This window comes from Pleurodeles waltl, chromosome 2_2, assembly GCF_031143425.1.
Source record: "Pleurodeles waltl isolate 20211129_DDA chromosome 2_2, aPleWal1.hap1.20221129, whole genome shotgun sequence".
Classification (NCBI taxonomy): domain Eukaryota; kingdom Metazoa; phylum Chordata; class Amphibia; order Caudata; family Salamandridae; genus Pleurodeles; species Pleurodeles waltl.
The window spans coordinates 1,140,926,556-1,140,940,643 of NC_090439.1; the positions used below are offsets into that span (position 1 = coordinate 1,140,926,556).

The following is a 14,088-nucleotide window of genomic DNA, read 5'->3' on the forward strand; positions in this document are numbered from 1 at the left end:
TTCAAGGAACAAAAATATTTACGAAGTTGGACCAAAGAGGGGACTACAGTTTATTTTGTAATAAACACAGCTGACAAATTGTAGATTCATGAATATTGTCTTTTCTGATCCCTCAAACTATGGTTGTCTTCTCTTTTCTAGGAATCCTGGGCTCCTTTTGTTACATGTCAAAGAAGTCCTACAATGACTAACGGAGGAAAAATTGCTGGATAAACCTGATGAATGACAATTTGAAAGGAATTCTGTCACATATTTGGGTTTTGTTCTTTCTTCGGAAGGAATCTCAATAGATTCTTAAACGGTTAAGACAGTTTTGGTCTGTCTACTTTCTTGTTGGATTAGATACAGAGCTTCCTGTGGCTGGCAAATAATCATTAAAGTTTCTCTGAAACGTTTTCCAGATTGTTTCTCCATTCACTAACCTTTGCAAGAAGGACAAGCTCTTTTGGTGCAATCATCAAGCCAACACAGTCTTTAATGAACTGAAAGATGAGTTTGTACAACCCTCTGTTCTTCATAACCGAATATCTGTCTTGATGGTTTGGAATATCCAGTTATATAGTTTGAACTGAAATTTGCTTCAGATGACCTTAACTGTTTTTTGTAAATGAACTTCTTACAAATAAAATCAGACTTTATTGGATGAAGCGTACCCTTTTAGGTGTTCAATTCTGGGTGACAACCTGTTTATAATCACCAAACGTCCAGCTGTGCAACACAGTAAGTGTTGGAATACCCAACCAGCTCAGTCGGCATCTTTTGCCCCAATAGTTTGACTTCATTTTTACATGCATACCTGGACATAACTCTGTTGCCAACTCGTAAACCATACGGTACCCTGAACTAGAGAATTTCAGCTCCATTCAAAAAGATCATTTTTTCTCAGGCCTTCATCTCTACCTTAACCTCATTCAGCACACCAAGAAGATTCTTTTCCCTTGTTTTAAACAGTGTTCCTAGATATCAAGTAAAATCTGTTAAAGGATGGATTGTCTTTTGTAACATGCTCTTTATTCCCTAAGAGAGATTACAGAAAACTGTTCTTCAGTTTTGCCATGACTCCTTGGCTTCTGGCCATAAGGGCAGAATTGTCACAGAAGAATCGACTCAAAGAAAATTCTGGTGGCTGTCACTTCATCACAGTATAACAGATGATCTGTTCTTAAGAAATAATGGATCCGAATAAATGTGAAACACAAAGGAAAGCTGGGTTATTACTGAAATACCTACCCTCTTGACCCTGGGATATAATTCTTACAAACTTTATTGTTGATTGTCCTTCTTCTGAGGGGTAGACCATGATTATAGTCATTATAAACTTGTATTCTAAAATAGCAAATTTTTCTGCTGTCCCTAAAATTCCAAATGTATCAGCAATGGTGATGGCATTCCATATGGACATCTTTAAGATTCATGCAGTGGCATCAAAGGTGATCTCTGATAGTTTCTCCTTTATAAATACTTTATTTCGGCATCCAGTGTCTCACAGCACATCAATGAATAATGAACTTCATAAAAGATATTCCAATAAACGCACGACCATTGCAACAATACAGTTCAGCATATCGTTCATAAGTAACAAGGTAAAAAGTACAAGTGCAACCACAGGAAGGGTTTGGGAGACTAAGAGGTTTTGACCAGCTTCCTTCTAATTTGCCACATACCTCCAAGAAACTTGTCAATAGCAATAGGTAAGCTGGAGTCCGATTTTAAAAGCCTCATGGCCCCAAACTTTTGCAAGTTGGAACTAGCGATTTTCTATGTGGGGAATCATAATAAAGGCTTCCAAAGAAAACGTGAGCAATGGACTCGAAGCTTCATCTACAGCTAGGACAGTACTAATTGGGGGGAGCCCTGTTCTGCCATCTAGACGTGAATGTATTAAGAGGAAGGCAGCCAAATCTGAATTGCATATAGAGCTTCCAATAGCTCGGATCCGTGATACCATCGAGTTAAGGCTCCAACAACATAGTGTATTTGAAATCCAAGAACTCACTAGTTAGTCACCCTACAGCGGAAGGGACAGACTCCGTCTGCACTACCCATCCCCAGTAACAGGACCTCACCCTTTCTTTGAAAGGTAAAGGCCCAGAGGGGAGACAGTTCCACGACTCTCCCAACCTGATGGCAAACAAGGATGATTTTACTGAATTTACCCATGCGATCTTTTTAAAGGTGTCGCCATGATTCTCCTCCAAAACAACAATGGTCTAAGATTGTCTGTGGCTGCTAATGGTTTTCGAGGCATATCCAAGTGTAGGGGAAGAAGAGGAGTACTTGGGGGGCAGGGACACAAGTTTTCTTAAGAACATATGTTTAATGTGGGCGAAGTCCTTAAGGTTCTCAAATCCCCATAATTCCGCCCCATAGAGTGCTGCGCTAACTGAGTTCATATCATAAATCTGAAGGGCTGCAGCTATAGGTCTTCTAGTAGTTAAATGGTGCCTCCTTGATAAAACCCGAACTAGTTGTCCAAACTTCAAGGACATATAGTTGATATGTGCTTTCCACGACATTTTGTCTGACAGTTTGATACCGAGGTATTCAAAGGTTTTGACTTGTTCTAATTTCAAACCACCCAGAGAGTGGTTCCCCCCCCATAAGATCTATGTGGGTTGATCGCCATAAACTTAGGGGGTTATTCTAACTTTGGAGGAGGTGTTAATCCGTCCCAAAAGTGACGGAAAAGTGACGGATTTACCACCAGCCGTATTACGAGTCCATTATATCCTATGGAACTCGTAATACGGCTGGTGGTATATCCGTCACTTTACCGTCACTTTTGGGACGGATTAACACTCCTCCAAAGTTAGAATAACCCCCTTTGTTTTTTATGTGTTTATTTTTAGCCCTCTCAGGGTACAAAATTCTTTAGAACGATTCAATAGCAGCGATCAGAATTGTCACAGTTTTATCCTTGCCTAAGGCAGGAGTATCTGAGGGCTGGGAGGTGAGGTACTGGACGACCTGATTCAGGTATAAGGAAAAACGGGTTGGAGCCAGTACACATCCCTGCCGTACACCCCTAGCAACCCTTAAGGGACCGGTAAGTTTGCCTTGCCTCCCCCAACGTACTCTTGCAAAATTGACTTCATGAAGACTACAAACTAAAGCCAAAATCGCTGGAGGCATTCCTATATCATTAAGCAATTCCCAGAGATTACCTCTGGGGACAAGATCGAAGGCAGATTTCAGATCATAAAGGCTACATAAAGGCTCCCCTTCCCAATCACTACTACTTTCCAGTACAAGAGCAGAAAGCGGAAAACCTGATCGATAGTGCTTGTTTGGGACATGAAGCCAGCCTGGAATGGTGACAACTTGTTATGATCAGTAACCCAGTCATCGATTTTTGATAGAAGAGCGCAACAAAACACCTTCTGTGCTGAGTCTATAAGGCTGATGGGCCTATAGTTGCCAGGTGAAGACCTATCGTCCTTCTTATAGATAGGTGTCACCTCTGCGCCCCTCCATGATTCGGGTATCGGTGCTTCCCTGGCAATTGCGTTGGATAGCATTAAAATATACTGGGCCCATTTATCTTTCTTGTGCAGAAAAAGATCACCAGAGATGCCATCAGGACCAGCAGCTTTAAATCGTACTATGGCGTCGATAGAATAGAATTTCGTATGTCGCCCAAGTTGAACAGACCATCACAGCTGCTAATGCCCAGCTGGATAGGAGGGGAGGGAACACGACTAATCAAAGGTAGACTTTCCACATTACAAAGGGAATTAAAAGGATGAAACCAATTCAAAGGTTGTATATTATTGCCTGTGGGGGCAGACCCCCATGACTGCCTTTGCTTACCAAAGACCAGAAAGATTTGGAATTTTTACGTTTACAGGCTTCCTTAATAGACCACCATCTTTCCTCATCCCAGCTCTGTGTCAGTTTATACCTTTTCCACAAAGTCCTGATGTAGGAACCATCTTTCAGCTTGATTGCCCTAACTAAATTTGCCTGAGCCAGCCTACATTCCTGATTAAACCATTGGACTCCACCACTGTATGTTGGTCTAGGGGGAAATTGGGGAGTTGGCATGGTAAATGATAGCTCTAATCTTTTAAAGAACCCACTATGAATGTCTATAAAGATAGAGAACTACCCCGCCTCATCCGTCTTGTCCATTGATGCCACACAAGATGCCAGATTTTGACTAATGCTGCAGAGAATATTGTTGTAAAGGGCAATCTTACACCATTTTAAGTGGCATCTGTTGTTTGAAGACTGGACCTCCATGGTAGAGTTTGCGCCCTTTCGCCTGAGGACACTAGACTAAGGCAGAGGTGGTTATGGTCGCTGTCAGGTTCCTGACTACCTTGTTGTCCACCAAAATCCAATGTCTAAGATCAATCAAGATATAGTTGATACAACTCTTCCCCTGAGGACGAATAAATGTACAAGCAGCATGCTTGTCGGACTTTGTTCTTCCATTGGCTGCCCTAAGACCTATGCCAAGGGACAAGGCCTTCAGCTGCAAAGCAACCTAGTACCACTTCTTCACTGGGGGGAGCTCAAGCTTGGCTATGTGCCAAAAATCGTTGTCTTCCAAGCAACCACCCATGACACTCAAACCAAGGGGTTTGAACGCAACATTGAAATTCCCAGCTACAATAAAGGTGTGATTGCTGGGTCTCTCACCCAGCAAATTCTCAAGAGATTGCAGGTTAGTGGAATAATAGGCCCCCCCTTGCTACCCTGGCATAGATATTAAATATATCAATGTGGTTTTTCTTGGCCCCTTGAGGCTAGTACCTAAGATTTCAAAACTCAGTGGGCAACCATTTCAGTGAGCACTGTAGAGCAATTTTCACCTAGATTAGAAGACCCACAGATGGACGGCCGCTTTACTAGGGATGGCAGGAAAATGGTAAGTTGTGCAACCCGGTTTATATACTGGTTCAACAAGCCAGGGTTCCAGCAGAAAATATCAAAGGCATCCATAAAGACATTCCAATGGGGGCAACAGTAGTTTAGACTTTAATCCTGCCACATTCCAAGAAACAAAGTTTACTTTTGATCAAACACTCGTGGCATTTGGAGGTCCTTAAAATGTGTCAGAATTTTGGATATTCTTAAATTGTAAACTGGGTATCCAAAGAGCATTTGACCTCCAGGTTTCATCCTCAAGGGAATGGTCAAACAGAGAGGCTAAATGAAACTCTTGAAAAATATTTAAGATGTTACATTTCCTCTTACTAAATCAATTGTATGAATCTATACCAACGGCTGAATTTCCTAAAATAACTCTGCTTTTGCTCCTAATGTGTTTTCAGCATTGTTTTTGCCTTGACTGTGCTCCATCCTCTACGTATTTCAGAACTCTTAGGCGATCCTGTATATCAGTAGTTCTAGATTCTTGAAATGAGTCTGAGAAATTTTAGTCCAAAATTTATAAGCCTCTAAATTTAAATGGAGCATGCAGAATGATCAACGTACGTAACCAGCTCCTTCTTATAAAATTAAAGACTAGGTATTCCTATCCTCGGCCAACATACCTTGTTCAATGTGTAAAGCTCAGCTTCCTTCTTCCTGGATGGTCCCACTTTTTTTTCATATCTCCCATTAAAACATTATCTCCCTCTTACTCGTCTCAAGCTTTAAATAGGCCACAACCAATGCTTGTAAATGGTAAATATGAATTTGAAGTTCTGGAAATTTGTGACTTCTGGTATTTTAAGGGAAATTTGCAGTGCCTCATTGATTGATTGATTGATTGATTGGAAAGGGTATCATCTTAGTGATTGTTCCTGGAATCCTGCAAAAATAGTACATGCTCTTTTTTTGATTGAACAACTGTTTCCTAATTTTCCCCATACATGTGGTGCTTCTAAGCTGAGACAGATTGCAATGAGTATATCTTTACTTCATCACATGGATTTGACCTAAGGGACCTATGCTTGCAATGATTTTGCATCCCCATTTCCTTCTTGACAGTGTGGCATCTTCACAGAGGTACACAATAGGGAATATGGAGTGAGTTGGCTTTCCTGCATGCTGCATCTCGATAGCACTGCGTGCAAAAATAAATTGAGTCAGACCTACGGAGTCTCTGTAACGCCATGGTCATGGTGGTAATATTTTTTCTATTATTGTTGTATATTCTTTTTTTGACCCCGTAATTAATAATTTAAAAAAATTTAAAATATTTTTATGGTAAAATTGTAATGTAAATTAATTGTATTTATTTACTTTAAATGTAGAACAAAATGCTGCAGCACTATGACATTATTGGACATATTAAATTGGACATATTTTTCTGATGCTTAAAAATAAATTATTAGGAGAAAATAATCTTGTGGAATAATAAGTATGAGAAGTGATGTTTAAAATCAATGTGCATGTAAATAGTTATATTATTTTTTAAATTCAACATACATTATTAAAACTTTATAATTGGATAATAAATATGTACTGTTTTTATTAATTATTTTTAATTTATATTGATCCATTTTTAAACTATTTTAAATATTTTAATTTAACGTTATTTCCTGTGAGGTTTTAATATTAAGCCCCTACCTTCATGAATTGTTATGGGGGGGGGGCTGCAGTACCAGTAGTTGGTCATTTGTAGTGCTGGACTTACTACAAAAGTATAAGCTACTACAACAAGGCAGTTTGTGAATACCGAAGAGGGAATAAAGTTGCTCAAAAGTGTAAATGTATTCAAAAGTTCAGTGTGTGGTTCAGGCCCTCTGTCTCTTAAAGCTTTGTCCAGTTTTCGTTGTGTAGGAAAACATGCAGATTCCCAACTTGTAGACAGGAACCCTATAGATATAGATGAAGAAAGACCTAACTACTACCTAATAAGAGTTACTGTAACTTGCCCTCATTTTCCCTTTGGGCACCTACATCTGTTTAAATTCAAACCATTTCAAATTCTACAACTTATTACCAATGAAAGTTATTGAATGTGTTTTTTGTGTTTCTAGTAATACCATCTTAAACCTAAAGGAGCAGACAAAGGAGCCCTCCAAAACATACATTGCTGTGGTGGGGGATACAGGATCTGGAAAGAGCAGCTTGTTAAATGCCCTGCTTGACGAAGAAGCTGTCCTGCCCACCTCTGGAATGCAGGCATGCACGGCTGTAGTCGTAGAGATTGCTCGAAGCTCAAAAGAGAATAAATACAAGGCAGAGGTGGAATTCCTTTCTGAGGAGGTATTGTTTTCATTTTAAAGTAACTTCCTGGTTTGGGTTTACTTTTTCAGTAGTTGGTTATATTCAAAGAGGCAGGAATATAATGCAAAGTTTCTTTTACTTTTACAAATATCTGCATTACTGAGAATTTCTGGGAGGTTTGTAAATAAACTACAGAATGCAGGGTTTTGCAACAGCTGGTTATGGTCAAAGTTGTGACTACATAAAATTTGCTTTTCTCTTGAGCGAACATCCTCCTATGAATGGAAGTCCTTATCTTTTCCATGCCACAATGAAAAAAAAATTAAAAAAAAAGTAAAATTTTACATACAATTAAGGTCTGCCTAGAATTTGTGTTTGCGGTTAGAACTCATACTTGTAGAGTTCATTAAAACAGTGTATATTGGGGGTGTTTCGCTTCATCTCGCTATAGATGTTCTCTACTTGTATTTGATTGGACAGCAGTTATATTGGTGGAGCCTGGCAAGCACCCCCAAAACATAGGCAAATCCAAATTAGAGATTTAGGCATTGTTGATACTTGTTTGAAAATGTTCTCAGTGATACAAGACTGTTAGACCTTTTACTGTTTATAAGGATGTGCTGTCCTCAAGGCATTGGCTTTCAGGAGATCTACAAATGTTAATATTGGGGGGGGGGGAAGAAAAGTGTCTTTTCAGACTAGCATTGTTCTTTGTTGCCAGTTGAATTGTGTAGATTGAAATACTTTGTTTTCAGAGGCATAGTGAAGTTTACTTGGAGGTTATAAGGGGTAGAAATTGTATATTCACAAGTTCAGATTGGAGATGTTTTATTTTTATTGCTTCATCCCCCTACCCCCACCTGCAAAACCTTTAGTGTACACTCGCAGGGTCACAGCCTCCCAATGGAAGGCAGAATCCACCAGTTCTATCTGGGTTAGCAAGCAATCACATCGGACAGGTGGGTCCTTCAAAGTGTCCACAAGGGTTACGCATTCCCCTTCATTTAATCTGCCCTATGTTTTGCCATTCACCCAATGACTTTTGGAGGACCATCTCCGTTTTGCGTCAGGAAGTCCCTTTTGTCCAAATGGGTTATAAAGAGGGTGCCAGCACCAGAAGTAGGGCATGGTTATTTTTGGTACTTTCTGGTGCTCAAGAAGAAGGTGGTCTTGGGACCATTTTGGAGGTGTTCCTTCATCTCTTCTTATGAAAGGAGAAATTAAAGATGCTCACCCTGTCCCAGATCTTGTCCACTCTAGACCGTGGAGACTAGATGGTGGCATTAGACCCACAGAATACCTATTTCCAGATTTCCATCTTGCCGGCCAATTGGCGCTACCTGCTGTTCGGGAGAGGAACATTTCCAGTTGGCTGTGCCTCCCTTTGGACTCATCAGTGCCCCTTGGTTGTTCACAAAAGTGATTGCAGTGGTGGCAACATACCTTCAGAGGTCAGGGGGTGCATGTCTTCCCGTACCTCAATGACGGACTGTTGAAGGTGTGCTCACTCTAGGGAGCCAACAACCACCTCTAGATGACGACAAACATCCTGTTGTCTTTGGCACACTTATAGTGAACCCCAAAGTCACATGTGGCTCCTTCCCAGACACTCCCCTTCATTGGAGCCATTCTATACCTGGTTACGTTTGTTTTGTGCCTTTTCCATGGAAAAGAAAGTCCGGACATATAGGCTATGATCCCTATCTTTCTGATGCTGCTTGAGCATACCAGGAGGCATACATGGGCTCCGCAAAAGATTCCCAAGTCCCAGTGCGACCTAACATCAAGGGGACCTTTAAAACTAAGACCAGATGTCAAAAGTGACCGCGATTGGGTCAGAGGCAGACCCTTCTCTGCCAAGAGCGGACAGTGGTGATTGATGCATTGCTTCTGCATTAGATTGGCTAGCTAGGAGAGGTGGATATCGGAGGCTGCTGCTCTCTGGCAGAGACCAGCCTTCTTTGTCAGCCTCCTGGAGCTGAGGGCCATTAGCTTGGCTCTGAAAACCTTCCTGCCATCCATCAAAGGGAGGCTGGTAGAAGTGCCCACAGACACCACCACCATGTGGCACTACAACAAATAGGGTAGGGTCTTGGAACCTGTACAAGAAGGGCTTGCAGGTCTGGACATGATTGGACCACCAAGGAATTTTCCTGATGATTAACTACCTGGCAGGATTGTTGAGTGCCATGGTGAATGAGCCCAGCCGACAGCACCTGGAGGATCATGAATGGCAGCTATATCGGCAGATGGAGAGATCATCTGCTCGAGCTGTTCGCCACTGCTGAGAACATGCAATGTCTGTCCTTCTGCTCAGTTCCAAGATATCTTTTGCTCCGAGACAGGTTCCATTTAGAGTGGAACTCTGAACTCATGTATGCTTTTTCGCTGATACTACTCTTTCCCCAAGTTCTCAAGAAAGTTAAGACCGACCCGGCCCAAGTCTTCCTAGGGGCTCCAAACTGGACACAGAGAGTATGGTATCCACCACTCCTGGACTTAAGTATCTGCCCTCCAATCGGGCTGCCCCTGCTGGAGGATCTGCTGTCACACCAGAACCTATTGGTTTCTCCAAACTGATGTTCGCAACCTCTACCTGCGTACATGGACATTAAGCGGTGACAGCTGAACACCTTTCACCTTCCTCCAGAGATGCTTGATGTCATATTGTCAGGTAGGTGTCCATCGACAAAAAACTTATACACCTGTTGTTGGGAGAAATTTGTGGTTTGGTGTGGGGCTCACCGATTGACTCAACTAAAGACCAAATTGTCCGATGTTTTATTATTTTTCTCTCTCGCCCTGCAAGGCCTTGCCCTGGGCACCTTCAGAGGTTATTGTCGAGCCCTCACGACCTTCTTACAGTTGCCTAATCTGGCCTCTTTATTTAAATCACCTGTTCTAATGTTTTAGAAAGGCTCCATTCGTGGTGCATCTTCCTTGTCCTTACTTATCTGATGTGTGCTTCATTCAAGCTGCTCCACACTTGTGCTTTGCAGCTTCTCTCCCTCAAAACTGTGTTCCTCGTTGCCATTACCTCAGCATGGCGTGTGTGTGAGTTTGAAGTTCTTTGTGTTAACCCACCATACACCACCTTTTTCCACGACAAGCTGGTGCTGGGTACTAGGGCATCCTCACTCCCAAAAGTTGTGATGCCATCCCACGTCTGCAAAATCAACACTCTGCTGGCCTTCTGTGCTCCGCCTGACTCCTCTAAAGGGCAGGTGGACGATCAGCTCTTCGTGGGATTCTCTGGAGTGAAAAAAGGCAAGACCGTGCTGAAGCATACCACCTCACATTGGATCGTTCTCTGCAGTAAGATGTGCTACAAACTGACAAATAATCAGCCTTCAGAAGAACCGGTAGCACATTTCACTAGTGCCAAAGCTTCTACCACTACGCTACCATGTGGAGTCCCTAGACATCTGCCAGGCAGCAACCTAGGTGTCCCTCCATATGTTAAACCACTATTGTCTGGATAGCTGGGTCTACCACGAAGGCCAATTTGGTTGCTCAGTTCTGTAGGCCTTCCTGGCTTGAGTCCAGCTACTGCGGCTGGACGTTTCTGTCAGACGATCAAGTTACTTACTGTTTGTTACACTTTTTCACGTAGAGACTGTAGGAGGCTGGCCTGGCTTATAGTGGGTACCTTGCGGTACTTAAACCATGTGTCAGGTCCAGTTATCCCTTATTAGTAGATAAGTAGTGTTCTAGCAGCTTAGGCTGATAGAGGTAGCTATAGCAGAGCAGCTTAGGCTCAACTAGGAGACCTGCAAAGCTCCTACTATACCACTTAGCACTATATCACAAGAAAACACAATACTCAGAGTTACTAAAAATAAAGTTACTTTATTTTAGTGACAATATGCCAAAAGTATCTCAGAGGATATACTCCCTTATGAGGTAAGTAATATACATAAAATATGCACACAAACCAAAATCAGGTAAGTAAACAGTTAGAAAAGTAGTGCAAACACTTTAGAACACAATAGAATGCAATAGGAGACAATAGGCTTGGGAGCAACACAAACCATATACTCCAAAAGTGGAATGCGAACCACAAATGGACCCCAGGCCTAGTGTAGTGTGTAGAGGGTTGCTGGGCGTGTAAGAAAACACTAAGGGTGTCCAAGATAGCCCACCCCAAGACCCTGAAAAGTAGGAGTAAAGTTACCCTACTACCCCAGAAAGACAGTAAAGTCGAGATAGGGGACTCTGCAAAGACAACAACTGACTGCAAAGCACTGAAGACGGATTCCTGGACCTGAGGACCAAGTCCAAGAGTCACACAAGTGTCCGGGGGGAGGGGGGACAGGAGCCCACTCAACCCTGGATGAAGGTGCAAAAGGGCTGCCTCTGGGTGGAAGAAGCCGAAGATTCTGCAACAATGGAAGGTGCCAGGAACTTCTCCTTTGGTCAGAAGATGTCCCCTGGTGTGTTGGAGAATGCAGAGTTGTTTCCACGCAGTAAGACCACTAACAAGCCTTGCTAGTTGCAAGAGTCGCAGTTGAGGATTTTGGGTGCTGCTAGGGCCCAGGAAGGACCTGGCGGTCGCCCCTTGGAGGAGGAGACAGAGGGGGTGCTCAGCAACACAGAGAGCCCAATCAGAAGCAGGCCGCAGAAGCACCTGAACAGGCGTTCAGAAGATCTGAGCGCACCAGTCGACTCAGCACAACAAAAGAGGGTCCCACGAAGTCGGAGTCCAACTCAGCAAGTTGGGCAATGCAGGATGGAGTGCTGGGGACCTGGGCTGGCTGTGCACGAAGGAAGTCTTGCAAACGTGCACAGAAGCCCTATCAGCTGCAGTTCACACAGTACACAGGATTACTATCTGGCGTGGGGAGGCAAGGAGTTAACTCCACCAAATTTTGACCTTGGGGCCACTGGACTGTCGGGGACACTTTGATCCAGCGCCTGTGTTCCAGGGACCACACTCGTCAGGATGAGAGGGGACCCAAAGGACCGGTGAGGCAGAAGTTTGGTGCCTGCGTTAGCAGGGGGAAGATTCCGTTGACCCACAGGAGATTTCTTCTTGGCTTCCAGTGCAGGGTGAAGGCAGACAGCCCTCAGAGCATGCACCACCAAGAAAACAGTTGAGAAAGCCGGCAGGATGAGGCGCTACAATGTTTCTGGTTGTCGTCTTGCTACTTTGTTGCGGTTTTGCAGGCGTCCTGGAGCAGTCAGCAGTCGATCCATGGCACAAGTCGAAGAGGGAAGTGCAGAGGAACTCTGGTGAGCTCTTGCATTCGTTATCTGGTGAGATACCCACAGTAGAGACCCTAAATAGCCCTCAGAGGAGGATTAGCTACAGAGAAAGATAAGCACCTATCAGGAGGGGTCTCTGACGTCACCTGCTGGCACTGGCCACTTAGAGCTGTCCATTGTGCCCTCACACCTCTGCATCCAAGATGGCAGAGGTCTGGGACACACTGGAGAAGCTCTGGGCACCTCCCCTGGGAGTTGCTGGTCAGGGGAGTGGTCACTCCCCTTTCCTTAGTCCAGTTTCGCGCAAGGGCAGGGCTGAGGGGATACCTGAACCGGTGTAGACTGGCTTATGCATGGAGGGCACCATCTGTGCCCTTCAAAGCATTTCCAGAGGCCAGGAGAGGCTACTCCTCTCAGGCCCTTGACACCGATTTCCAAAGGGAGAGGGTGTAACACCCTCTCTGAGGAAATCCTTTGTTCTGCCTTCCTGGGACTGGGCTACCCAGGCCCCAGGGGGGCAGAAACCTGTCTGAGGGTTGGCAGCAGCTGTAGCTGCAGAGAAAACCCCGGGAAGTTAGTTTGGCGGTACCCGGGCTCTATGCTGGAGCCCCGGGGATGCATGGAATTGTCACCCCAATACCAGAATGGTATTGGGGTGACAATTCCATGATCCTAGACATGTTACATGGATATGTTCGGAGTTACCATTGTGACGCTACATATAGGTATTGACCTATATGTAGTGCATGTGTGTAATGGTGTCCCCGCACTCACAAAGTCCGGGGAAATTGCCCTAAACAATGTGGGGGCACCTTGGCTAGTGCCAGGGTGCTCTCACACTAAGTAACTTTGTACCTAACCTTCATTAAGTGAAGGTTAGAAATATAGGTGACTTATAAGTTACTTAAGTGCAGTGTAAAATGGCTGTGAAATAACATGTACGTTATTTCACTCAGGCTGCAGTGGCAGTCCTGTGTAAGAATTGTCTGCGCTCCCTATGGGTGGCAAAAGAAATGCTGCAGCCCATAGGGATCTCCTGGAACCCCACTACCCTGGGTACCTAGGTACCATATACTAGGGAATTATAAGGGTGTTCCAGTGTGCCAATCAGAATTGGTAAAATTAGTCACTAGCCTGCAGTGACCATTTTAAAAGCAGAGAGAGCATAAACACATAAGCGAAGGGTGCGAAGACGTAAGTTAAGCTCCACATTTTGTTTCTGCTATGCCGCTATGCAGTGCACCTGGCAGCAATCCCTCACTTCTGGAGGGCAAGGATACACTGTATGTAGAATGGAAGGCATTAACTCACCACTGCGGCCCCATAGGGAGGTCTAAACCCCCATGCCACCATAGGTGAGGAGATACTACTCCAACAGGAGAAAGCTTACATAAGGAACCCAAGAGGACGCCAGAGCTGCAACGACAAAGGCAGCTCAACGTGGGATAGGGCGGCTTATCTCAGCCTGCTCTGGAACACGAACCAGGCAAGAAGGTCACACCCAGAGGGGAAAAGACCAAATGGGGAAAGAGACTGTGACATGGGGGGTCCATTACAGCCCAGACCACTCAAAGATACTGTGGACCCAGCGGCGTTTCTGGCGGCAGATGCATACCACACCGACGCTCCAAGATGTCCTCCAAGCCATCACGGCCTCCCAAGCGGCCCTAGAAGTTATAATAGATAAGTTGAGCATAGACCTGAATCTCCTGTGGGACAATCACAAGCGACTGACGGAGAGAGTCACTATGACAGAGC

The 14,088-nt window shown here is 44.0% G+C and overlaps 1 protein-coding gene across 9 annotated transcripts in view; it reads left to right on the forward strand.

Moving 5' to 3' along the window:
* NUGGC (nuclear GTPase, germinal center associated) overlaps nucleotides 1–14,088 on the forward strand; it is a 1,501,499-nt gene that overhangs the window by 287,706 nt on the left and 1,199,705 nt on the right. For all 9 annotated transcript variants that reach the window (XM_069221057.1, XM_069221058.1, XM_069221055.1 and 6 more), the window contains one exon: nucleotides 6,936–7,164. In XM_069221057.1, coding sequence (XP_069077158.1) covers nucleotides 6,936–7,164 — 229 coding nt within the window. The remainder of the gene's footprint in view (nucleotides 1–6,935; nucleotides 7,165–14,088) is intronic.